General features: G+C 52.0%; 6 protein-coding genes, 1 non-coding gene and 1 pseudogene across 8 annotated transcripts; 5 read left to right on the forward strand and 3 right to left on the reverse strand.

Moving 5' to 3' along the window:
• Nucleotides 1-1,303: 1,303 nt before the first annotated feature.
• CTHT_0008930 (uncharacterized protein) lies at nt 1,304-3,009 on the forward strand (the record flags this gene model as incomplete). Its single annotated transcript, XM_006691357.1, has 4 exons — nt 1,304-1,450; nt 1,515-2,116; nt 2,171-2,452; nt 2,511-3,009. 4 exons carry the CDS (start codon nt 1,304-1,306, stop codon nt 3,007-3,009), a joined length of 1,530 nt encoding a protein of 509 aa, XP_006691420.1.
• Nucleotides 3,010-3,431: 422 nt separating this feature from the next.
• On the reverse strand, nt 3,432-4,941 carry CTHT_0008940 (uncharacterized protein; the record flags this gene model as incomplete). The annotated part of the gene is made up of 3 exons (XM_006691358.1): nt 3,432-4,318; nt 4,378-4,567; nt 4,639-4,941. 3 exons carry the CDS (start codon nt 4,939-4,941, stop codon nt 3,432-3,434), a joined length of 1,380 nt encoding a protein of 459 aa, XP_006691421.1.
• A 1,347-nt stretch (nt 4,942-6,288) lies between these two features.
• Nucleotides 6,289-7,203, forward strand: CTHT_0008950 (uncharacterized protein; the record flags this gene model as incomplete). The annotated part of the gene is made up of 4 exons (XM_006691359.1): nt 6,289-6,331; nt 6,552-6,713; nt 6,847-7,074; nt 7,142-7,203. 4 exons carry the CDS (start codon nt 6,289-6,291, stop codon nt 7,201-7,203), a joined length of 495 nt encoding a protein of 164 aa, XP_006691422.1.
• Nucleotides 7,204-8,097: 894 nt separating this feature from the next.
• Nucleotides 8,098-10,263, forward strand: CTHT_0008960 (uncharacterized protein; the record flags this gene model as incomplete). Its single annotated transcript, XM_006691360.1, has 1 exon — nt 8,098-10,263. One exon carries the CDS (start codon nt 8,098-8,100, stop codon nt 10,261-10,263), a length of 2,166 nt encoding a protein of 721 aa, XP_006691423.1.
• A 1,017-nt stretch (nt 10,264-11,280) lies between these two features.
• CTHT_0008970 (uncharacterized protein) lies at nt 11,281-13,354 on the reverse strand (the record flags this gene model as incomplete). The annotated part of the gene is made up of 2 exons (XM_006691361.1): nt 11,281-13,056; nt 13,184-13,354. The coding sequence occupies 2 exons, from the start codon at nt 13,352-13,354 to the stop codon at nt 11,281-11,283; spliced, it is 1,947 nt and encodes a 648-aa protein (XP_006691424.1).
• A 2,165-nt stretch (nt 13,355-15,519) lies between these two features.
• On the reverse strand, nt 15,520-17,575 carry CTHT_0008980 (annotated as a pseudogene; the record flags this gene model as incomplete). Its single annotated transcript has 5 exons — nt 15,520-15,958; nt 16,029-16,188; nt 16,247-16,415; nt 16,484-16,748; nt 17,391-17,575. Coding segments are annotated over 5 exons (1,218 nt in total).
• On the forward strand, nt 17,561-17,662 carry CTHT_0008990. Its single transcript has 2 exons — nt 17,561-17,597; nt 17,627-17,662. It is a non-coding gene; the product is annotated as a tRNA-Ala (tRNA).
• A 5,043-nt stretch (nt 17,663-22,705) lies between these two features.
• Nucleotides 22,706-24,060, forward strand: CTHT_0009000 (uncharacterized protein; the record flags this gene model as incomplete). The annotated part of the gene is made up of 2 exons (XM_006691362.1): nt 22,706-23,663; nt 23,726-24,060. The coding sequence occupies 2 exons, from the start codon at nt 22,706-22,708 to the stop codon at nt 24,058-24,060; spliced, it is 1,293 nt and encodes a 430-aa protein (XP_006691425.1).
• Between the last annotated feature and the right edge of the window lie 398 nt (nt 24,061-24,458).

The following is a 24,458-nucleotide window of genomic DNA, read 5'->3' on the forward strand; positions in this document are numbered from 1 at the left end:
CAACACTCGTGAAAGTTAAAAACTCCCAACTAAAGAGCCCGACCCGACGTAACTGAGTTGTCTAAGAGTTGCCTGGAACAGAAGAGCCAATTGACTAGTATTACGTTAAGCTGTATATGAAAATAAGAAAGATGTTTGAAGGAATGTTCTAACCCTGCTGTTGCTCCAACTGCCATTACGAACGCGAGCAACATCCAAACCATAATCTGTACGGGCTCAACGAGGCTTCCAACTGGATCGAGGTGGTTGATGTTCTGCTTAACGCAATCTCTTGGCTGTGGCAGTGAGTTGGACGTTTGGTAGGAATTTTTTCCCAGTCTGGATTATAGTTCATTTTGCTTTACAGTCCGTCGTTACGAGACCTGGCTCAATTCTTGCACGAGCAAGCTGTACGCAGGACAACAGTGCAGTAGTTACGGTGGAAGTTCTTGAGGTGCTGGTGTGCGCCTTGGTCCCCTCACCCCCCACACGGGAATCTTTGCTGTCTGCCAGTCCTTGTTACATAGGCTATTCAGCCATTCTTCTTTCTGGTCTCAACTTTAAGGACACAAAATGCGATTTGTATAGAACAGTAAGCCAAGTTTTTCTGCTTTTCCACAGGGAACACACCTGCTAAGGAGTTCACTTGGACGCAGGGCTTCTTGACACGGCCAAAAAGAACAGCGCCCATCCGTGGGGTCAACCGACAACTCAGTCCATAAACCAGTCCTCGAGGTACGGATTACAACTTTTTACGTTTTCTTGCTCATCCCCTGGATGTTCTCTTTCCATTTTCCCACTCAGCAGTCTTATCTACGTCCTGCCGCAGCAAATTGCAGCAAACACGAAAAGGCCAGGAATTGAAAGATTACTTGCGACCTGTGCTTGTGGTTGCATCTTGGGATCTGCCTCTTATGTACCCCAATCTCCTTGAGTTCACATCCATTCGCCAACAGGTACTGCGTGTTCTTTGTTGCTCCGTGTCTTTTGTCCCCTCGCCCGGGTATTCTGTCCATCTCAAGGGGGCCGTTTGCTTCCCTCGTCAATGATCCTCTCATCATGCCCTGTGTGTTGTGCCACAGGTTTTGTTCATTTAATACCCCTTCGCAGATTTGCTTGGTTTTAATTATTTAAACGAGGGCAATCCTCAGTCTTTTTAAGCATCGCATCTGACTGGTGTCTTCGGAGAGTACTCGGCCATTGCATAACTGCAGCCTTTTCCTTCAGCATCGAAAGGTAAGTTGGGTGTCATCTTCTCTTTTCCGAACAAGATGAACTTTGATACTCATGACTCGTGCCGCAACCTAGTGCGACACCCCTCATGATGGATTCGATTCCGCCCAAAAAGTTCCCTGGACCGAAGCGTCCCAATTACAAGTTGACAACACCAGTCAAGCCAGAATTGAGTCAAATCATCTCCAAGAAAAAAGCTGAAGTATCCAGCAAGGTTACCTCAAAACTCTTAGTGACGGTGAGGCCTTCATCTACCCACATCACAATGTCAAGTCGTTTTGTTGCGCTAACGAGAAGCAAAGGTCTACCTCACTTTGCCGCGGGAGGATCGCGGTTTCAAGGATGTTGACCCTGACGATGCTGATGTCAAGACCCTCCTCTCCCGACTCGTCAGTGAGCATCAGGTCGAGATCGAGGCCGATATCGATGAAGATCTTGAGAGCCCAGTAATTACAGTCAGAGCCAGCAACCGCGAGAAAGCCAAGGAAGTCGTCATGGAATTGAGAAAGCATCTCCTCAAGGTTGCCGGCGAAGAGACCACTTGGCTCACTCGAACCATGATTTATCCTTCTAAAGTTGGCAAGGGTGCTTTCACGGCCGTCCTCGAGCAAAAAGAGCGAGTCGGTGCTCGAGCTGCAGCTGCCAGGCCCAGTAGCTTGCAGGTTGTGATCAACCAGCTTCAGGTCAAGGCTGATGAAGCCGACTACGCGAAGCAGCTTGAAGGGACCTTGGGGGTTCTTTTTAAAACATTGAAATCTCAGTCCTATGCAATGCGCATGCGATTTGATTTTGGAAAATACTTTCTCCGCCAATGGAAGAAAGACCAGTTAATCTACAGTTTCTCAGAGCTGCAAAGCTTGGTCTCGCGAAATGCCGGCAGAGGAATTGGCCATATGAAGAATACGTAAGTACTTTTACTGATCGTCCATTCTAGCAATGCTAAGTATATACCCGCCAGTGTCGGTGAAAAAGCGATCAGAGGTGTTTGGGAGCTTTTTGCGAACAAAGCCGATACCCTCCCTCAAGGGGTCCGCGATTGGGCGAGTAACTGGACCACTAAATACTCGCTGATTCTGCACACCAAGCATCACCGTATTGAGACCAACCTTGAAGCAGTATCCAGCCAACGCAACACTGTGAACAGGAACAAGGCACAAGAGTACAACGCCGGCCCATTGAGTTGTCAAGAGCATGCTAAACAACCTCAGGCAGCTGAGGTGATTACCTTATGTCCAGAAAAGTACGCCTGCTTGTCCTCGTCTCTTCATGCCGATGTGTGATCACTGACAATGACATAGCGCCTATGACTGGCGACTAGAAGTTCGCAAATTGCCGCCCGCCAAGTATGTCTCTTGCCCGTTTACCATGGCGGAACTTCAGAAGAGCCTGAACTTTAAACCAAAGACGAACGACTTCGATTTTCCCAACTTGTCCATGTCCAGGGATTTCATGAAGAAACACGACGTCCAGAAAGTCTATGGCAAGGTGACCCGGCAGTTCCAGCTGAGCATGAGATACTGCTTAGAGGTCAGCTTGACCCATGTGCGAGAGCAAGGACCCGCCAACTCTATGGTTCCGATCGTGACTGGTGGCGAGGTTATCTTGAGCGACAATGTCGAGTGGGACCGCTCCATGGCCGAGACCTCGCAGGTCCCGCGAGCCTGGAAGGGGAGCTTTGCTGAAGAATTCTTGGATGACTACGAGGACGCGCCTGAGGCAACGGGCACTGATGGTGTGTCTAAGTTGCTGGCCTGGATCCGCTGGATCCAACGCATCCTTGATAAAGCAGAAGAGTAGTCGCTGTCCCTCGAGGATGTCAACACAACAGTTGTACCCATGTGTTAGTGTTACCAGCCGGTTTGGAAGAGCTACAAAACGCAGATTATGGTTGTGATAGGTGACTTACCGCTTCCATTGTGCCTTACAAGCAGGAACTCAATGGTCACAGCGCAGCAATAGATGTACATGTTGTTTTATATATTTAGGTAGCAACCCAGATTCGCATGACCTACAACAAGCGGAGCCTGCTTACATGCTTCCTTGTCTCAACGCTTGTTCGATATTGACCCCCATGAGACCTGTTCGAAGACCCCCATACTCCCTGCCTATCTCAAAATTGTCCAGCTCCTTTCATGCGGCGGAAAGCGATTCAAGCTACCTCTGCAACTAGACCTCGATTGGCTGATGTTGACATCGAAGTCTATAGGGCCTATAATTGCTCACTTCTTGCTGCCGAGCTTGTCCTCCAAGATCTCTGGAGCCAACGATGCGAGCGTTGTGATGGGTTTGATTACTTGATCGTGGAAGAAGGCGCTGGCTTCAGGGTCCTCCGGGTCCTTTTCCCATACTCTTAGCATTGCTGTTTCGGTCTCCCTCCCAGGCAACTTCTCGATGTCCTCCAGCATCGCCTTTGCCTGTTTTAGGACATGCCAACCACCTGTATTGCTATCGCCCCCTTGCTTCATCACCAAGCGCAAAAGCCCCTCGCACATGGTTACTTGGTCTGCCGTCGCTAGTGTTCCCACAAGGCCTTCATGATCGCAGCGTCTGGCTAAGGCACCACTTGCCGTCAGTTCGGCAGTGAGAGCCAGCATCTGAACAATGGTCACGATGCCTTTGATCCTCCATGGTAGGAACGGCGTCACAACCTTGAACGGGTCGCACTCCGTGCTGACGAAGCAAAGGAGTGGCAGTGCGTAGACAACCATCTTGAAACTAAGCTGCCAACAGACGGCCAGTTGCATGATGGTTGTTGTCAGCGGCTCAATAGCCCACATTCTAGCCTCAACCAAAGGTTTGCAAATCTCCCAACGCTTACGAGCTATCTTCATGTGCTCGGCTTCACTTCTCCCTTCGGTTGTCGGTAGTGTCTTCCAGGCCTCGTAGATTGCATCCAGCTGCTCCTTAGAAACCTTCGACCTATCGATGGGAGGGTTGCGGAGCTTCTCAAGATCAGGCTGGATACTAAGCGAATTGAGCGGCAGGGCAGGATCAATCTGGCAAGCTTGGTAAACGTCAAGATCATCTTTGCAGCGAGGGCATCGACATTCGAAGTGATACAACTTGAGCGCTTCCTGACGGGCAGCTTTGTTGGGTAAGGTAACGTCTATTCAGGAGGTCAGTACTCGGCTCACTTGATTGGCTGCCATTCCGAAGAACACATACCAACATAGCAGATAGTGATCTCGTCGCCTTCTTTGATATCACGCCAAGCTCGCAACACGGCATTGCGCTGATCGAAACTGACGAAAGCACTTGGCATGCAAGAGTGATTGGCCATGGCGAGGACAGGATCGAGATAGATACCTGTCATCCCGGCGTCTGGATCCAGCCGATTGAATGCATTGGTTTGGATCTAGCCCGATGCCCTTCTGTCAGCAGATGTATAACTCTGCCACTGCTCATGCCTTCCACACATGATCCTACCTTGCACAAGATTTCCCTCGCCCTAGGTATGCTGAAATCGTTTTCCAGCCCGGCATATACAACTGCCCCTGTAGCCTGAATCTCGAAGTCCTTCCAAACCTGGTCATGTTTCTTGAATCCTTCCACATTGCCATCCAATATCCCCCTTTCACCGTCACTTGCACCCTTGGCCCATGCTAGAGACCCAAATGTCTCTGCCACAGCCTGATCTCCAGCCTTGAGCCGGATCAGCACTTGGGCAAGAGCTCGAACCGGCGTGGGCAGCCAATCTTTGCCCGCACGCTGCTGTACACGTCCAAACATTTTGCACTCTCCTCCCTTGCCTCCATGCACCTCTTTCCAGTGCGCACGCTGGCAATCGGCATTGCAATATACAGCTGCCCTGCACCCTGTACATGCTCTGAGTTTGACGGTATCCTCGCTCTTTGGTTTGTTTGTTTCCTCTTTTGGTCCGTTGGTGTCAGTGAACCAACGAGTATCACTTTCGACTCTGCCCGATTCAACGCGCAGGCAATAGTTGCATGTCTTTCGCATAGACGGGCCATCGGGCAGGGCTAAGAGAGGGTTTTTGAAGGTTGTGATAACGCTCCCTGCGGGAAAAGAGGTGGTAGCAACTAAGGAGCGGCCCCGAGAGTGGCTCAGAGGATCACTGTAGTGGATCTTGAGCCCGGGGGGAAGCTGGGGCGCCATTGCGTTTTGATCGAGGTCAGACACCAGACTGAAATGAAGATTAAGTAAATGTGAGCAAAAAAAAAAAAGGGAAAAAAGAAAAAAAAGAGGGCAAATGGAGGGCAGAGATCAGAGATGGGTGGAATAAGTGAGCCAAAGAGCTGCCAGAGAGTAATATCTTGGTACGATGTGGCAGTGGGGGTGATATGTCTTCGCTCTGTCTGTCGTTGTTCTGTCTGTAAGCTCAGAGAACACCGATTTATGAAACTGAGTTACTTGGACACACAGAGGTTGGGTCACTCTTATGGAATGCAATCCCGTTCCCTGAGGAGTGAGAGAATCAGGAGGAAGGATATAGAGAACAGTAAACCCGCATAAAAGGATAGAACTTGGGGTTGAATTGTAGCAACCCAGATGATTGAGGCTGTCACTTGTCGTGTGGGAAGTCAAGGAAAAGTCTTGACTCCTGTCCACTGGGCTAGACTGCAGCGTGATTTCACCAGACAATTTACACTCTTACCATCAAGCATTCATCGAAGTTTCTTCCTGACATCACGAAGTCGACCAATGTGTTTCCTTGTTACGTTTCAAGACACTAAGGTGCCTTTACAGTGATATTCGCCGCATCTTCTTCTATTATTGCATAATTGAGCGGATTACTATCTGCAAATTTCTCCTTATTCATCAATACTGGTGTCATATATAATATATCCGCATATTGTTTCGGGGGGGGGGGGGGGCAGTACGCATTTTTGCTGGTATGTAACCTATCGGCTGCCCCACATCACACAAAACGTTGCCACCAGCAGCCCCACCCCCACCTTGCAGAACGACCCAACTAAGGGTTCATCTCACATGAGATGGAAGAAGGTTTGGCTTGGAGGTTTCTTGTTAGCTGAGCTGTAGTCAATTCACACTGCGACTACCTTCAGTAATAAACAGACATTTCTCAATAAGGAACTCAACCAAGAATCTGAGAAAATGGCCAGCCGCAGCGGCCAAGATAAAGGACAAGGAGAGGCAGGTCAGTCCGCATTTGCAACTCCCTTGCATGAGAGAACTCAACCATAGCAGCTCGGGGAACTCCCCATGATGTGTCAACTCCACACTAGGCCGCCTCCTGTCTCATGAGCATACCAAGCTTTGAGAGGGGAGGTCACAGTCACTGTCCTGGCAGGCCAGGCTCCGAAAACAAACAGGTCTCCAATGAGCTAGGCGTTGCTGACAATACGTGAGCTGAGCAGTCGATCTTGCATCCCTTAGCGTACAACAACTTAGTGCGGTGAAGAAGCAGCTTGACGGAGAAGTCGAGCACCTATCAACATCGTACGCGCAGTTGGTGGCCGCTCAGGGGAAGTTTAAAGAATGTCTGCGCATTGTCAAGGACAGAGCTTCAACGTTTGAGAGTAAGTAGCGGATGATCTTGATCTTGCCCCACGCCTTAAGCCCTTGGAGGTCTGGAGGTTGTGTACAATGATTCCATTGGCACACACCACCCACCGACAGCCACACCAGACGGATGCTGATTCACATAATAAGAGGATAAATCCGTTCTCGTTCCCCTTACCAACTCCCTCTACGTCAAGGGAAAGCTGTCTGACCCGGAACATGTGCTCGTCGATGTCGGAACGGGCTTCTACGTGGAAAAGGACACGACCAGCGCAGCTGAGTTTTACGAAGGCAAGATCAAGGAGCTAGCGACCAACATCCAGGGACTGGAGGGCATTGTGCAGGCAAAAACAGTGAATCTCCGTGTTGTGGAAGAAGGTAAATTGGGGGTCACTCATGTTTAAAGCAAAAAAAGCTTCAAGACGCTGACGACATGTTTCTACAGTCCTTCGGCAAAAAGTACTCGCTTCAAACGCTGCTGGAACGGGAGCAAAGCAATCTTCATGACGAGCTTGCACAACAGAATTGGAACTCTCTGCTGTGTCCGATATGGGAACAGACTGATGGCATGGCTCGGAGCCGCTCGCGTTCCCAGACCTCGTGTTGCTCAGATGGTATGAAACAGACGGACATTTGTGGTGGTCATCCTTGTCAAACATTCCTCTTGTAGCTCTTTCTATTGTTATTTCGCATTTCAGTGCCGTAATCCATCTATCCAGCGTGTGCGTGGACATTGAAACAGGGAGGGAATAGGATCGGCGTTGTCGCAGAATCCGAAGATATCAAGAGCGCGAGTTTAATGATTGATTGGCTGAGCTGGGTAAGTATGTATTATTTTTCGATGCTATACAGACACACCAAGGTAAGTATATCCCTTATCTAAGGAGGGTGTCTGTATGCCACTGTCTGAGGCATATGATTTTTGTATGGTGCCTCTTGTACAATCGTAGTGTAGGCAGAGGAATCATGGGCCCAAAGTCCCGACTTCAAAATCGCACTGTCACGATCACAAAAACACTACGACCGAGATTCACTCTTGTCCATCAAGGTGCCCTGACAAAGCGAGTCTGACATGCTCCGCTATCTCCACAAGTTGCCGTACATGGTAACTAGTGGGACTTCTTGGCAAAACTCTCTGCGGCTCGAAACTGAAAACCTCCAAACCGCGCCCAGACCACGACGTTGAAGCAAAGCAGAGTGTCAATCTGAGTGTTGCCCAAGCGCGGCCTGCATTGCTTCTGAAGGCTTACTTACTGTCGTGGTCGAATGTTCGCTTCCCACAATATCCGGCATCCTTCTTTCCATTTCTTTGCATAGATCCAATATCCTCGTCTCCCTGCCATGGGGAAAGGCAAAAAGAAAAAGGGAGGACTACGCGGCATAGCTTCCGCGCTTGCAACGATGCCAACCGCCGAAGATGGGCCGGCAACGGCGATCGCCGCCACGACAACCAGTAACGAGGATTCTGTGGTCGCCAACGCTACCGACACAGTTGGAGGTGCTCCTGATTCGACCGGCTCTCCCCAGACTCATACTTCGGTTGAAACATCAAGCAGTCTCAAGCGCTCGAGCACCCACGATGCCGACGCTGACGGTGACGATGACAATGGTGGTTGGCAGACGATCGAGCGTGGTCGGCCGAAAAAGAAGCTCAAAAAGGTGCCGAATCCCGATTCGAATAGGTATCCAGGGATTCACTTTTCGAATCAGGCAAGGCTGAACGCCAAAATTAATGTGTCCTCACTGCGCGACTTGATCCTCTACATCTTTGCCGACGGACCGGCCCCCCAGTGGGTGTCGGTGAAGCACCGCCCAGAATTTCGAAAGATTGTCACCATTATGGTCCCGGGTCTCGAGGAGGCCATGTTCAAGGCGAATGTTGATTTTTCCAAGTATAACAACGTTACTCCCGATGAGGCTATCGAGCGCGCCTGTACTTCTCCTGACGATTATTATCCCCGTCCGCTGGTGAAGGAGGCCCTACCCGAAGCATTGCAGCCTTTCGCGGATATGTTTCCCCTTCTATGGCCTGTTCGTGCTCCAGGGGACGACAAGTATGCAAGATTGCACTCGCCCTTGCAAACCATGCTTACCGCTCCGCTCAACAAGGACAAGAAAACCAGCGGTGGTGGTGTTAAGCCCGTGACAGACCCTCATGGTTGGAAAGATGAGAGGACAAGAATCACCGAGTTTCTTGCTACCACGGACGAAATGCTGGAAAATGGCTTTCCGCTACACCCAGCAATGCTTCCTGAAGGAGAGCGGGAGAATTTTAAGGACCCCGACGGCTGGGTTCACACCAAGGTTGACAGGCTGGAGGATAACAATGTTCCTGAGTCAGAGATCGAGCAAGGAAGCATCACGGCAGGCCGTCAAGTTTACGCTCTGGACTGTGAGATGTGTATGACCGGAGAGGCCGAGTATTCGCTTACCCGGATCAGCATGGTGGCTTGGGACGGTGAAGTGGTTCTGGACGAACTGGTCAAGCCAGACAAGCCGATAATTGATTACGTTACCCGCTTCTCAGGTATCACAAAGGAGATGCTTGATCCTGTCACGACAACGCTGAGCGACATTCAAAAACGCCTTCTCGACCTCCTGACTCCTCGCACTATCCTTGTTGGTCATTCCCTCGATTCCGACTTGAAGGCACTCAAGATCGCCCATCCTTTCGTCGTTGATACTTCAATCCTTTTCCCGCATCCTCGAGGCCCTCCTCTGAAGTCATCCCTCAAGTATCTTGCCCAGAAGTATCTCGGGCGTGAGATCCAAAAAGGAGGGGTTGCTGGACACGACAGCATCGAGGACGCTAAGACATGTCTCGACTTGATCAAGAAGAAATGCGAGAAGGGCAGGGCTTGGGCCGCTAATGATGTGCAAGGCGAAAACCTCTTTCGGCGCCTTGCCCGTGCCGGGGTCGCTTATCGCGCAACTGGCGGGCCTGAAGCAACTGGAGGAATTCCTGTCGGCAAGACCAGCGCTGCTGTTGACTGGGGTGATCCCACGCGCAGTGCCTGCAATGCTGCAACCGTGGTCATTCCATGCAACTCGGATGCCGAGGTCGAGGCTGGTGTTATCCGCGCTGTCAAGGGGGACCCCGACGGTCTCGTTGTGCCCGGTGGCGGCGTAGACTTTGTCTGGGCGCGGATGCGCGAGCTAGAAGCCCTTCAGGGTTGGTGGAATCGTAACAAGCTGTCCCCCGACGCAGCAGGCGGCCCTCCGCCTACTCCGGCAGACCAGGCGACGGCGGCCCACGCCGACGGTAACGGCAATGCCAAGCCTGGTATCAGCGCCCTCGAGGCTTGCCTGACGACTCTTTCCCAGCGTCTCAAGAGGATCCACGACGCACTCCCTCCGTGTACAGCCTTCATTGTCTTCAGCGGCAGCGGTGATCCGCGAGAGATGAGCCGTTTACAGGCGCTTCAGGCCCAGTTCCGTCGGGAATATAACACGCCCGGGAGCAAATGGGATCAGCTGAGCGTGCAGTGGACGGACAGGGAAGACCAAGCGTTGAGAAGGGCAGTGAAGGCGGCCCGCTGTGGGATTGGTTTTATCGGCGTGAAATAAGTGAGGATCAACCACAGATGTTGATAGTCGTTCTTGCGTGGCTTGAGTTGCGATAGACTGGAGGTTGAGGTGTTCACAGCCTGTCAAAAAACGAGCTGTTTCTTCTTGCTCGTGCATTTACTCTTAATCCTCTCAGTACAGCCATCTCAACAAGCATACGGAAATTTGTCTGATTAGAGTTATTGGGAAGGACTACATTGGTTGAGGGGTTGACTTTGTTTTAGAGGAGTCTTGCATTGGTAGCTCGGGTCAAGGTTAAAGGACGAGTAAAGACCTGATCTGATACCCAAATAAAATATATGTCTTTGATCATTTGTTACATGGTTTTGATTTTTGCTCGACATGAATTGTGATCCCAAAATGGCCCGAGCAACTTTCGGACAAATACCCAATTTCACGCCTGCCAGGAGATTTGATGACTACTTTTTGGACAGTAATATCGGTCAGAGTCGGAGCTAACATTAACTTGGGTGGGAGGGGGCTCTGTACTCGCAGGTCAAGAGCATCAAACTTTTTTTTGTGCTTCCGTCATTCCACGAAGGCTATCATCAATGAAATCCATGGTACTTCTATATGCGATTTTTGTCTGCGCACTCTCGTTTGCAATTCTTCAACATATCACTCAGCGGCATAGCCCTTTTGAAAGGGGGGTTTGGTCTGGGGCAACCGTTCGAATTTACTGGTCGGTATCAACAACTAACCTGTACATTCACCTTCTAGCTCCCAATCCATCATCACAATTGCCGTCGCTGTTTCCGGTATCACTTACTCGCTGGACTCCTATCCCATCTAGGCCAACAAGCAGAAAGGAAAGGGTGCATGGAGAGAGGGGGGGCTTTTCTGCATCAATAAACCACCTGCTTCTCCCACAACACCACTCCGTTTTTCTCCCGATCGGCGCCCAAATACCATCTCTGCCGGCGCGAGCACCACCAAGTCTCATCCGACTGTCGCTGCGGTTGCTGCTCCTGCCACATTTGCTCTCGTGGACCAAGAAAACAACCGTCACCGACCCCGTCAAAAGTCAAATTCACCCCTGAAGATATCGGGATCAACGCCGACCACGACTTTCTCAGCCAGGTCGGGCCGGCCCATCTGGGTGAAGACACGACGGAGCGTGTCGTAGAGAGTCGTGCTCCGATTCTGGGTAGTCATGGCCTCGATGCGCGCATCGGCTGACGGGTCGTCCTTGTTGACGCCGAGTAGCTCGCGCGCCCTATCGCGGAAGCTTTTCTCAACCGACTTGTGCATATCGAGAGCGGCGAGCAGGTGGCCAGCCGCCTCTGCATGGCAGCCGATGTTGATGCAGGAAACGCCCAGGTTATAGCGGGCGCGCACGAAGTTGGGATGGATGGCGAGCGCCTTCTCGTAGGCTGCGATGGCCTCTTCGGAGCGACCCGAATTGGCCAGCGTCGCACCCAAGCGATTCCACAACAGGTGAACCTGCTCGCGCTGGTTGCTGCTGCCCTGGATGGACGAGTGGAGGGCGGCCTGGAAGCAATCCACGGCCTTGTCATACTCCTCGGCGCCGTAGAAGAGAACGCCCAGGCCAACCTGAACGTCTGGGTCCATGTGATCACCATCCGGAGCCAGACGCGCAGCCTCGAGGAAGAGATTAGTCACACGCTCGTGGAGCTTTGCGCGGTCGGTGAAGCCCATCTCGGCCGGAGCAGAGACATCGGCCGGAGCGATGATCTGTGGGTACTTGACGGATAGCCAGCGCTCAAGGGTGCGGTAGGCAACGCTATCATAGCCCTCGTTTGTGTAAGACACGGCAAGGCCCATCAGGGCATCCAGATTGTTGGGATCGATCTTGAGCGCATGCTCCAGCGCGCGGATGGCAGCCTCCTCCTTCTCGTTCTGGGCCTGCGCACTGCCGAGATGGACCCAAGCCTCAACATGGTCCGGGTTCTTCTGCACGGCAGCCTCGAACGCCAGGGCGGCCAGAGAAAGGTTACCGCCTTCGCGCATGATGCGCAAGCCTTCCTCGAAGGGGTTCTGCTCGTTCTGGAAGATGTTTTCCTGCTCGAACATGTAAGGCTCCACGATGGGGCCAGTGCCAAAGCCGCTGTTGATACCCCAGCTGGTGTTGTCGAAGCTACCGTTGTCGAAGCGAACATAGTTTTCCTCGTCGTCCAAGTCGCGGAGGGCCTCCTGCTCCTTTTGGATGCCGGCCCATATCGACTCAAGGTCGCCATAGCCTGTCTCGGAGTGCAGCTGCTCGTCCATCTTGTTCAGCTCGGGCTCCATGGCCTTAGCCTCGTCTTTCTCCTCCGTCTTGGCAGCCTCCTCCTCGCGCAGCTGGCGGTCGTGCAGCTCCATCTGCTTGAACTGCTCCTCCCACTTGCTGTCGTCCAGCTCTACCAGTCGCTCCTTGCCCTTGCCCTGGACCTCTTGTTGCGGTTGCTGGGGCATGTGCATCATTTGAGGGCCATACATAGGCTGGTACATGGGATGCGACATCATGGGGCGGTACATGGGGGCGGCAAGAGGCTGCATGGTCATGGGCATCGCGGCCTGGGGCTGAGTGGTAACGGAGGCAGCAGGGCTCGGAGCGACCGTCGATGTCGCATTCATCTGCTGGAACTTGGCGAATTCTTCAGGGCTGAACTGGGTGCCCGGGGGAACGTTGAAAGCAGCCTCCATGGAGGCCTGGGGCGACATGGGCGTCGCGGCTTGGGGATGAAGGTGGACGGCATGATTCGGGTCGATGTGGACGTGCGGCAGAGGGGCTTGCTGTTCGAGGGGAATCTCAGGCAAATTGGGGTTCTGGTGAAGGAAGCCGTTCACCATCTGCGCGGGGAGAAAACAGTCAGCAGCCGTTCTTGTTGCTCCTGTTCCTGCCCCTACCACGCTGCCGCCGCCCTCGATTTCGCGTTCGCGGGGCGGCAGCGCGTGCACCGCGCGTTCGTCGACCTACCTCGTCTTGCGGCGCACTGGCGGGAGTGCTCCGGAAACCACCCATCGAGGCACCAGGGCCTCGGCCAACTAGGCGGTCGTGCTGAAGCGTCCGGTCATCCTGGACATGCTTGGAGAACTGGCTGAGCGGGTTCCCCGCAGTCGAGCACTCTGCGCCGCCAAGGAACGACATGCTGGGCGTCTGGATGCTGGATACTGCGTTCCGTTCCTATGGGGACAAGCAATCGACGAAGACGGTCTGATCCGTGAAGTCTGAAGTCGGAGGGCTGGGAATTAAGAGCTGCGAGCGGCGGGATGAAGAGAAAGGAGGAAGGGGAGGAGAGCGAGGCGAGTGCGGGGCTAGCGTTGCGTCTCTGGTACCTCTAGTAGAGGAATCAGGGGGACAAGAAGATGAGAAGACGCAGAGGCAACCTTAGATGGAGGTATGATTCAACAAAAAACACGCTGCAAGCCCAGGGGCACAAATTATACTGCTTGGATGACGATGGCGATGGTGACAGAATTAGACAGGCGAAGATGGTGAGATGACGGTGCTGTACGACCTCGCAGCCAGCGGCAACTTGTTATGCAGCTCCTTGGCTCCTGGGCTCCGAGACTCCTTGTTGACGGGATTCCTAGATTCCTAGGGATTGGTAGCAATGGGCCTGCAGATGCCACGGAGTGTGGGAGCAAGTACGGACCCGTGCTGGGAGGCAGGAGTTGGAGCAGGAGTTGGGATGGGATATGGGACGAGGTTGGCACTTGGCGACGGGATAGCTTGAACCCAAAACCCGGGAACTGTCGCTCGTCGGGCCGCCGTGAGCCTGTGACTTATGATCTCGGGCTTGGGCCGCCAGCCCTGAGCACCAGCACCGGAGGGTTACCCGCCACTCTCCTCCAGGAAACGGCCCCAATGGCTCCAATGGTTGTGCGCTGCAGCCAAACACAGCGCACAACAAGAGCCTCCCTAGCGCCCACTTAGCACAGAGACTCCCTGGCCACCTGGGCACTGGGCACCTGGACTGGTTCCCATCCATTCTGCACAGTGGGTGCGGCCCCACCGGCGCTCCAGTCCGGCTTATTTGTACACATGTACCGAGGCAGCCCAACCTCCAAGGCGACACGCCCAGCCGGCGCAGCCGACCTGCTGTGTACACTACGATTTACTTACGTGCCTAGGTACTTAGCATCCATTCGGCCGTTCAGACGGATTTGTTTGTCCGTACAAAGCATGGAATGTACGGATCATGGGTTACAGGCACTAGTATTACCCCTGATGAGGAGGACGTCGCGTGTACGGATTATCTCAAGGGCTGGATGCCCACCTGCAAGCCAGATGAAGCGCCTGCGTAGGCAGGTAGCGTATCTTGTCTATCCATCCCCTTGCCGGCCGAGGTGACCAAGACATCGGGAATCGCGCAACCCCCAGTATGGTGATGGCCAATGCGGTCTCTCGCCCTCAGCACCTCCGTTTTGGCATCTTAGGTAAGCAGAGGCCGAGGCAGTTCCCCCACTAGCCACACATTTCTGTGGCTGTATCTGTGGCTGTTCACAAAGCACCGACCAACGCAATGGCTGCTGGCACGCGAGATCGATGATCGGTGGTTGCATAACCGCGCTGCCCGCCCGGATTGGCGCCCCCACCTCACGGCGCTTGGGAAGCCGCGGGACATCCGCACTACTTGTATTGCCACTTGATCCGACGTGATTTCAAATCGGTTATCGGCCAGGATCCAGTGCTGAAACTATGGACATTGAACATCGAACATGTTAGGTGAGTTCCTTTCAGGTCCCATATTCCAGGCGTAAGCAACACCTAAGGCAGCACGGGTCATACGAACTGCCTGTGTCTGAGCAAGGCCAAAGGGACACGGACACGGCGCATAGTGCTGTCTGTTCCCGTCTGGACTGCCGGGTACCCGTTAGCATTTTTCGGCCCCGGATTCAGTCCTGATCACGAAACATCAACTGCTCTCCGGTAGATGAGATACCCTAGACGCTACATACAGGTCCGGAGGTAGATTCATCGGGAAGAGGCCCGGTTCGTCAACCAATGTTGGCCATGGCCCAAAGTCTTATGTTACACTACAGCGATGCTGCGGAGAGAACCCTCCCCTACCTATATGTCCGGTCCCTGAGAAGTACATAGTATACAACGTGCAATCGTGACTTTCAGATTCCCATCCCGAACCCTCCCGGAGATCGCCGCGCGCGCCCATACATGCACAATGCCTGCTCCCGGCTAACAACTTCTGCACCGACCTCAGATGTCCCAAGCGCTTATCTCGCAACTCGCCTGCGTCTAGTGTATCTGCGCATGCTTCCCTATCATCTGCTGGCTGCGTTGGCTGCGTCCGATCATGTGGACTGGCTTACCGATGACCGACGCATCCTCCTCGGAAACCCATGCGCATAGTCAACCCTCAACTTCCGGTTGGAAAGCATGACGGTCTCCAGCTTTTTCTTCGCTTCGATCGCATCCTCAACTGTCAAGAAGTCTGCGTGTGCAAAGCCGCGCGGCCACCCGGTGTTACGGTCTACCGCTACCCGCACATCGTCCAAGCCTTTCAAGCCTCGGAAAATCCTATTAAGCTCGGCGTCTGTCGTCTCGTATGGGATGTTGCCAATGAATAGTTGTTGTGTCGGGTAGCCCGGCCCTTTATTGTTTCGCTGCGGCTCCTTCTCCTCATTGCGCCTTGGTATGCAAGTAATGCGCCGCCCATGCCAAAAAGATCCGTTGACATTGAGGCACGCCGCCTGTACTGCCTCTGGAGAGTCGAATGTGACAAATCCGTATCTAGCGTGTTGCGAGGTGTGTTAGCCAACACGTCTCCTGCGTGCACTTCCACACTTCCGTTCAGGCTCACCCTTTGCTCAACCCACGAGGGTCGCGCGCAATAAAGGTATGCGTGACATTGCCGTATTTCGAAAATGCCTTCTCAAGATGCTCCTCGGTAATCTCAAACACAAGATTGCGCACAAAAACGCTCTTTGCTGGCTGCAAGGTTGATGCGGCGCCCGCGGTGTCTGAGGAAGTTAGAAAACCTTGAACTAGCAGTCATAACGGGCACATATATTGGCTCACATGAAGCAGGCTTCTCATAGTTTGATAGTTGCGCTTCACTTCTGGCAACTTGTTCCTCAAAACTGCTCTTTTGATTTGTCTGAGTCCCATCTCGAGCTTCCTCATCTGCAAACCGCATCACCTCCTGTACTGCCTCCTGAATGTCGGCGTTGCTTTGCGCAATTTGCTCCTTCATTGCATTAGCACTTCAGCTCGGTCTTTCAACAAGTCTCGACATATTTGCATCAAGCAGCATACCTCCACATCCTCACGGGCGTCTTCAGTAATTTGCCTGTCCAGGTTTTCCTCCGCTGTGCGCTGCTTGCTTTCCAGCTCCTTGTCGTCCTTCAATGATCGACCTGTGGTGTTGGAAATAAAGCGAGCCGCCATAGGCGAGCTTACCGCAGCACCATTAAGATTCGAAGTAGCCCACGTATTGCGAGGGGCAATGCGCAGCGAGCACTGGGCTGCTGTTTTGGGAGCAGAAAGAGCAGACCTCAGGACAGCGCGGCGGAGCAGATGCCTGGCTCCCAGTTCTAGTCAGCATTGAAATGGCACGACACTGCTTAGGAGATTACTCACATTCTTACTAACACCACTTGGAGTGGGATGCAAACAGCAGGATGTGATATCGGAGGTGCGTCGCTCTCTTAACTCCGTGCTGCCGCGAGAAATTTCATGCTTATCGCGATTGCACGAGGGGCCGTTTACGTCTTGGCATTTCTTTACAGGGTTCGACTGGTCTAACTTAATCTTGTTAGCACGTGATGCTTGCACACAGGAGCAGTCTACGCAAGGTACCAACGCCTTGCCTCTGGGAGATAGACCCACCCTTATATGTGATTATGTAAGCTTTCTGTGTGTAAACTGGGGCTGTGCCTTCACGGACATAGGATAGCTTTATGTTCTACCTAGGTATGTATGTAGATACCTCGTCTCTCTAGTTTCCTTTACGGGGTGTTCAGAGACCCATAATTACTTAGTTGTTTTACGAGATCTTAAGGTCTTATACGGTGGTAGTAACTGAATGATAGCAGTATTCTGAGCAAAACAAAGTCAAGCTTTCAGGTCTGTTGGTTGGGTCTTGCCCCAAACGGATTCCAGTTCAGTCGAATGATACAGGCTTTTGAGTCCTGGAAAAGTGACTATAGAGAAGTATACTTACTAACTGATGGTTACAGTCAACTTCACTGGCTTGTCTAAACTATCCTCACGTTCAAGCTTCCCTTGGGTTTGGCTCGGTGAACTGACCAAACTCATACCATCTCCCTCAACGCAGCCACCTTTGCTGCCTGCCGACTCAGATGCCGCGAGTCTGTTGACACTCGCAGAGAAGGGCGTGTAGCTCATTTGGTAGAGCGCTCGCTTAGCATTGCTACGGGTTCTTAGCTTTCAAGGCTCTGCGAGAGGTACTGGGTTCGATTCCCAGCTCGTCCACTTCACCCTATGTTCGTCTGGTTATTAGATTTTTGCATTGCTTCTGGGATTTCTTTTTTCTAAAATCATTTTAATCATTTGATTCCATTTCCTCTGCTTGCCCCATTGCTGCGCAGCAATGTACAACTTAGGTCGTAGGTAGCAACCTCTTTCCACTGGCTATGTTTTTATTCGTAGGGAAGCAAATTGCTGGCTGATCGACTAGCTGGGACTTCCATTTCTCCGAGTAAAACTAGAGAAAATCACTACATGTTTAAGAAGGAAGGCCGATAAGATGAGTACACTAAAGAAGCAGATTACTGGAACGCAGTGAGAATCATGAACCGGCAGAGTTCCAGAATCATGATGCTGCAGCGTTTTGATCTATAGCAAATGCTATATTTCAATAGAGTCACTTCGTTTTGCAAATCCCAGTTTTTAAACACCATGAGATACCGAGGTCAACCAACTCTCCAAGTAAAGGCTTGCGCGATGTTACTACAAGCTAGCCCAAATTCTCTGCAGGAGCTATATGAGGGAGAATCGTGGAGTTATGGCACAACACCTATGGTATAGAGAGCTTGCGGCTGCGATACGACGATACTGTTTGATTCTAGTTTACCGATATTTCACCTTCTTTTATAAGGAGGACTGATTGCTATAAGGAATTCACTAAATCTTCATAATGCTGCTGGGTAGGGAGTTTCTCCCGTACGAATTATGAGGTTCCTCGGTGGATGAAGTATCTGGATGAGGGGGTTCGAATTCGCTTAGGGAGGAAACGGCGACAAGTATTCCCGGGAACCTGAGTTTCGAGCACAGCCACTTGCCTATATAATAAACCGTCGGTTGGTCTCAAACACCACGAGTCCTTCCTATCCAAGCCTAGGCTTTGTCTCATTCACAAGGACCACATAGCTTTAGAGAGAAGCAGCAGAGCCAGTTTGATCGAACCATCGCTAGTTGTGATTGAAGGTAAGCAAAGCGGAGGTATGACCAATCTTGTCAAATCCCGAGATCAAGTGGACAATGTCGGGCCGTCCTGTACACAGCCGGACGGGAACGCTAAAACTCTTGCCATTAGCATTCTCAGCTCGTTGCAATGCGTGGGCTCGGCGATCTCTCATTGTGGGGCGATCCGATGGCTCCTGGGTCAAAAAGCCGTAGCTTGGCTGTCAGCCGGCTGAGGAGCGGTTCCGCCTCCTGACACGTGCTTCACAGTTCACTGTGCAAAAATGCATTACTACATTACCACAGTACATACCTACACGCCCGATACCCCGCCAAAAAGTTCCTGGAGATTTGATGACCGTAATATGGGACCATAATGCATGCTTTACAACATCTTTTCTTGGCGAGTCCAGCGAACGAGGCGGTACTTACGGTTGTCTACCAGTTTGAAAGTACCTTTCACCTTAGCCAACTCTACTGAAATGCTCCCTCAGTTGGTACGTTCTGTTCGGGCTGCGTGGTTGTAGTCGGCTGTCTGGCAAGTGGCATGAGTGCTAACGCAGGTTTGCACATGCAACGGTAGCAAGCATTTCTAGCGTTTGGAATGCTGCAGCTCCCAGATTTTCCACTGACACGTGGCAATGATCTAAATGTGCTGTATCGCGCGTAATGCACTAGTAAACATGCGGGAATTACAGGCTTCGTTCCTGAGCCACCTGGATCATCAGACGAGGGAGATTCTAGATGGCATGGTTCCCAGGTCTTGTTTTTCAATTTCAAAGCCTGGACCCGGACACAAGGCTCGAGGTTGCTCTTTCTTGTGTCATTTTTCGGGGAAAACCAAAATAAAGATTGATTGAGCGACACTTCAACAGAGTTCCACTCCAGAAGGTGCATCGTTTTAAACGGAGGGTGCAACAAAAGTACCTCTTGTAATAGCCAGCAACGGTTATAGCAATGTGCCCAGGACCCAAAACACTGTTTGCTTGCGAACGGTCAAGGGCGGCAGGACGAAATTACCACCAAGTAACAAATAACGAGATCATATAGGTAAATCTGTAGCCCAGAGGTAAGTAAAAAGCCCGATGCATAGGTAAATGGAAAGAGTCACCGCATCGTATGCGCTGAACTTTTCGCTCCTTGATGAGCTGCTTGTCTATTTAAATAACTATCTAGCCCCGGCGATAATTATGTCGCAACCCTTTGAATCAGTTTAAACGCTCTGAGCTCAGTCTGCAATGATTTCTCGGGGATTGGTTCCCTAAGCTTGGCCCAAGTATGGAGATCAAATTCGACAACAGGACACAACAAAGCACTGCATGTTAAGGGCTGTGCTGCATAACCATTTAGAGCCGCAGTAAGTGGAGATGTGGGATTTAACACTTATAGACAAGCAGACTACCAAGGAGTCATTTGCGTATTGCTTACAGCGACTGGCCGTCAAGTTATATAACGGTTGACGATAGGCGGATTGGTCGAGACAAGTAACTTATGGTAAGTGGATGTGTTTGGACTCTTCATGTGTTCGCGAATGAGATGCAACCCCAATACCTACATCCTACGCAAGACACAATGTGGCAGATAAATAGAGAGGGACGATTCGGGAACAAACCCCAGATCAGAGCCCAAAGGCAGAACAACGATACATCAAAAGCCTATACGTACCCTGTAAAATAACAAGGCATGCTTCAGAGCGCAAATGCAATCGAAATGTGAGATGCGGGTCAGGAAAAAGTGTTTGACAACTGATTCTGCAACAGTGATCTTTGACATCTGAGCATAAAGCAAAGACCTAGTGTGCTTCGCCCTATTGCATTGCATGCGCACATAGGTAGGCACCGAAGTGCTACCCAATTAGGCTCAGGTGTCATGTGGCAGGAGGGTAATTACTGCATGACAGTGACAAATGTAAGCCTCAATGTCCGTGGGAGGTCTCAGCATTTCTGAGTTCCTCTTTCAACAAAACCAGCATCATAAAGCTAGAGTAAATTACGTAGCTTCCAGATCCACTGTAAACAAGCTGAGATGGTGAGAAGCGTTTTAACCTGTAGTGTCATCCGTATATTTCAGCCTACCTATGGAGAACGAAATGAGACTGGCTGGGGTTTTGCCTATCTGACACTCATTCGGGATTGAACTTTTATCTCGTTACCGAGCACAGTTGCACTCCAAGCTCCAATGGAAATGACGCGGTCGGATAGCCAGCGTGGTGCTACCTGAGGATCGGGAGCGATTGCAATATCTGATGCTTGAAAGGCATTGTATCTCGGGCTTTCGGTTGTCTCCAAAGCAGGGAACAACATAGCCGACACGCCAAAAAACTGGGTTCCGCTGTCATACACGGAACTGGGTAGATCTTTGAAAATTTCGGTGCCGATCTTCCAACGTCTTCTGCGAAGCACTTACAGCACCATAAGTGTCTTCCAGTGGTCTCTTGAGCTATTGGATGTACCATCCATAAGGATTTCTTGTTGGCTTACTCGGCTGGAGCTTAGACTTGCCCTTGGCCGGACCGCCGTGATCCACTACGATCCACGCACTGCACGATATTTTTCTCCACAAAACCCCCACCACCCAAGGCGACAGGCTGTTAGCCGTGCCCAATGTGCGCTAGGCAGGTGACAGGACCGCATTTATCGGTAACCTAGCACCACGTGTCTTAGCCTCGAGGATATGTAGGTGATCGTGTCCGTGTACTTGCCACTAGCATGATGCGTTGACATTGATAAGTAGAGAGCAGCATAAAAATCAGCTTTACGTGACTTTGGTGATGAATGCGTTCTGGGCAATTGCGATCCCTTCTCAAAGTAACATAACATGTATGTAATTCGAGTAAGTGACGCACTTAACAGCTTCGACCGAATTTGCTTTTGTTGACCAGGAGTCCTAGGATAGCTTCAGGCGAAAGGAATAGTACATACTTATCCCTGCAGCGCACCGTGATCTCTCAAGCATTCCTTTGTGCGGTACAATAAATGTTTATCTTTCTCTCTTTTGTTCGCGTCTCGATCTGTATTTTCTTATTTTTTTTGGAAATTTTGCAACGATATCTTTAAAAAAAAAGTCAAGATAATAGATGTTGAAAGAGAAAAATCGCACCAAACAACCATCAGCCTGGCATCTAAACTGGGTAAATTCGTTAGTGAAGATCTGCTGAAACTTGTATACCGTAATGTTTCCGTACTGTGCTTAAGGTTAACCATGGGCGGCTTTGTTGTGGGCTGTCCAAGGACCCAGCGCGAACTGGGACCCCTGAATGTGCATAGGTGTGGATGCAGCATGTCTCCCATCTGACCAATCCCAGGCGATCATTGGACCCCTCGCGCCCCGCTGCGCGCTCGCACGCTCCAGGGAGCCCAGACACTGGTGCCCGGGGCTCCTTTGAAAAACGTGCTAGGCCCGGCCTGACAGTTCCATGGTCTGCTGCTAGTTTGCCTGCGCCCCCAGTCCCTAACACGCCGTCGATATTGCATCTGCCCACAACCACGCACCACGCCTGTCGACGCCCACTGCACGCCCAGATTCCATAGCTCCGAGCAGTCCGTCGACTGCTGACTGGTTTTTTTTTGCGTCCTGTGTTCTTTTGGGCAACCTCTTTTTTTATTCTCTTCGTGCTCGACTCAACGGCGACACTGCAGGTGCTTTGTGACGGCATTCAATCAGCGATCGGATCCAATCTCGCCCGCCGGCGCCCTTGCGAATAATCCGTACTTCGCAGCCTGAGATCTTGAGATTGCCGTCAACGTCCCCAACCGGTTTTGTGCCCCATCCTACATTCGACGCTGTACTGTTCGAAACGAATCTCGCTGTAGTTGCCGCACCTGCGTTCTCGTTTCTCGTCGAAGCGTGGCCTGAGGCCCATCTTCAAACGTTCGTGAGAGGGATTCCAAGGCTGCTTTCCATGCCCGACAATGGATCAGTCTAGGCCAGCATCGCAGAAGTTCCCAGCTGGGCTGGCGGGAGTGCTGAACGCGCCAGACGACCACAGGGACTCGGCCTATTATTCTAGCACCGACGCATCCAGCAAACGTTTGGTTACCCGGTGCCCCTATCCCGTGTCTTTAGCAGCAATTGGCTTACTCAAATGGCACAGACACCTCTGCTGCGTCGGGAATGGGCGTCCTGAGCCCTCCAACCTCCGGTTTTCAGGCCTCTCCCGCCGACAAAACCCCGTCGCCAACGTCCCAATCTAACCTCCTGCCCCAGCCCCTTGTGTCGCCAACCCACAGCAATGGCAGCATGAGTGTCGCGTCCATCGTTTCGCCCACCAACACCGGCAACATGGGCCGCTTCGATCGTCCGCAGTCTCTCGACTCGGGCCCGAACAGTGCGACCTTTCTAAATGGCGATCCCGCCGAGTCGCTGTCACGACGTGAGAGCGTCGACAGTCGAATCAACCAAGGATTCAACGATATGAGGCTGGGCAATTCGCCCTATGCGAGCCACAACCAATCCACGACCTCGATTCACACTACCTTGCAGCAACAGAGGAACCCACGCTCGGGGCTTGACAGCCTTTCCATCCATCGCATCTCCAACGGCTACCAGCCAAGCGCCGAGCGAAACCCCGAAGGCCATCATCCCAAGACGATGAGGATTGCCCCTGCCATCACCGGGCCAGCCACCAGCACGATTGCGCGCGCGGCCGAGCCGACCAAGGGCCAAGCATGGGCCTTCCCGGAAGAAGAGATTCATAGATTGCCCTCTACCGCCAGCCAGTCGCTGATCGATTCGAGACGAAGCAGCATTGCTGAGTCACTAGCTAGTAGCCAGTTCACGACCGAGTCTCGGCTTCCTCCAGGTCAACGCCGGCTAGAGGAAAGTGGAAGCGGATTCTCGAATGTGCACCACCATTCTTTGCAGCACAAGCAAGTAGGCGATTTGCGGAACGGAGAATCAAGCTCTCAAACGAGCTCGCAACCATATAGTCGCACTCCAGAACTCCGCATCAGCCACAAGCTTGCCGAACGGAAGCGGCGCACTGAGATGAAAGAATTGTTCGAGCAACTTCGGGATCTAATGCCCCAAGAGCGAGGCTCTAAAGCCTCGAAATGGGAGATCCTTACCAAAGGTAATAACATTCTGTGAACGGTTGCTCTGCTGCTGTGTCATCTTACTGACTCGTCGTTTCAGCTATCCAAGAGCACCACCGACAGAACGAGCTCATCCGGCAGCTCCAAGCTCACGCCGCTACACAACAGGCCGAAATCGAGATGCTCAAGCGTGAGCTCCACGAGTGCAGGATGAACAGCAGGCCACCCCAGCCTCACCAACCGGCCCCGGATCACCATCATCCATACGGTACCGATCAGTATGGCCGGCCAAGGCAACCGGAATTGCCACCACTGCGTTCTGCTCTTCAGGGCGCCTCGGCTCCGCCAGTTGGTGGGCCGGACTCAATGACTGGGGTTCAGTATGAGCCACCAAGGGTCAATGGATATCGCCCTCCTGAACCAACGCGATTCTGAATGAGACACGGCGTTGGCTGGGTGCCGTCATACCAGAATTCTGCCCGTGTGGCTTAAAATGGCCGATCCGCGTCTTAGCTATCAAGCATGGGCCGGGCAGGTTCTGGCTGGAAGTTCTTCGAATTGGACATACGGAGCAATATCCCCATCTGCTCTCAGCCCTCACCAAAGGAACGAGGACCAACGGGGATGACTTCAGAGTCTTTACCGCCCGCAGACGCGGTTTTCGGCGTTCTGTTCTATCATACACTCGATTTAAAATTCGCTTATAGGCAGTTTATCACTTCTTGAGGCTGCAGAGCTGACCGCAAGGGGAGGCCGTCCATGATGATCCATCCGTCACCACATCATGGCTCTCCAAAAACAAGTTGTGGACAGCTCCCTGTTCAAACATCTTT

This window comes from Thermochaetoides thermophila (assembly GCF_000221225.1).
Source record: "Thermochaetoides thermophila DSM 1495 unplaced genomic scaffold scf7180000011812, whole genome shotgun sequence".
NCBI lineage: Eukaryota > Fungi > Ascomycota > Sordariomycetes > Sordariales > Chaetomiaceae > Thermochaetoides > Thermochaetoides thermophila.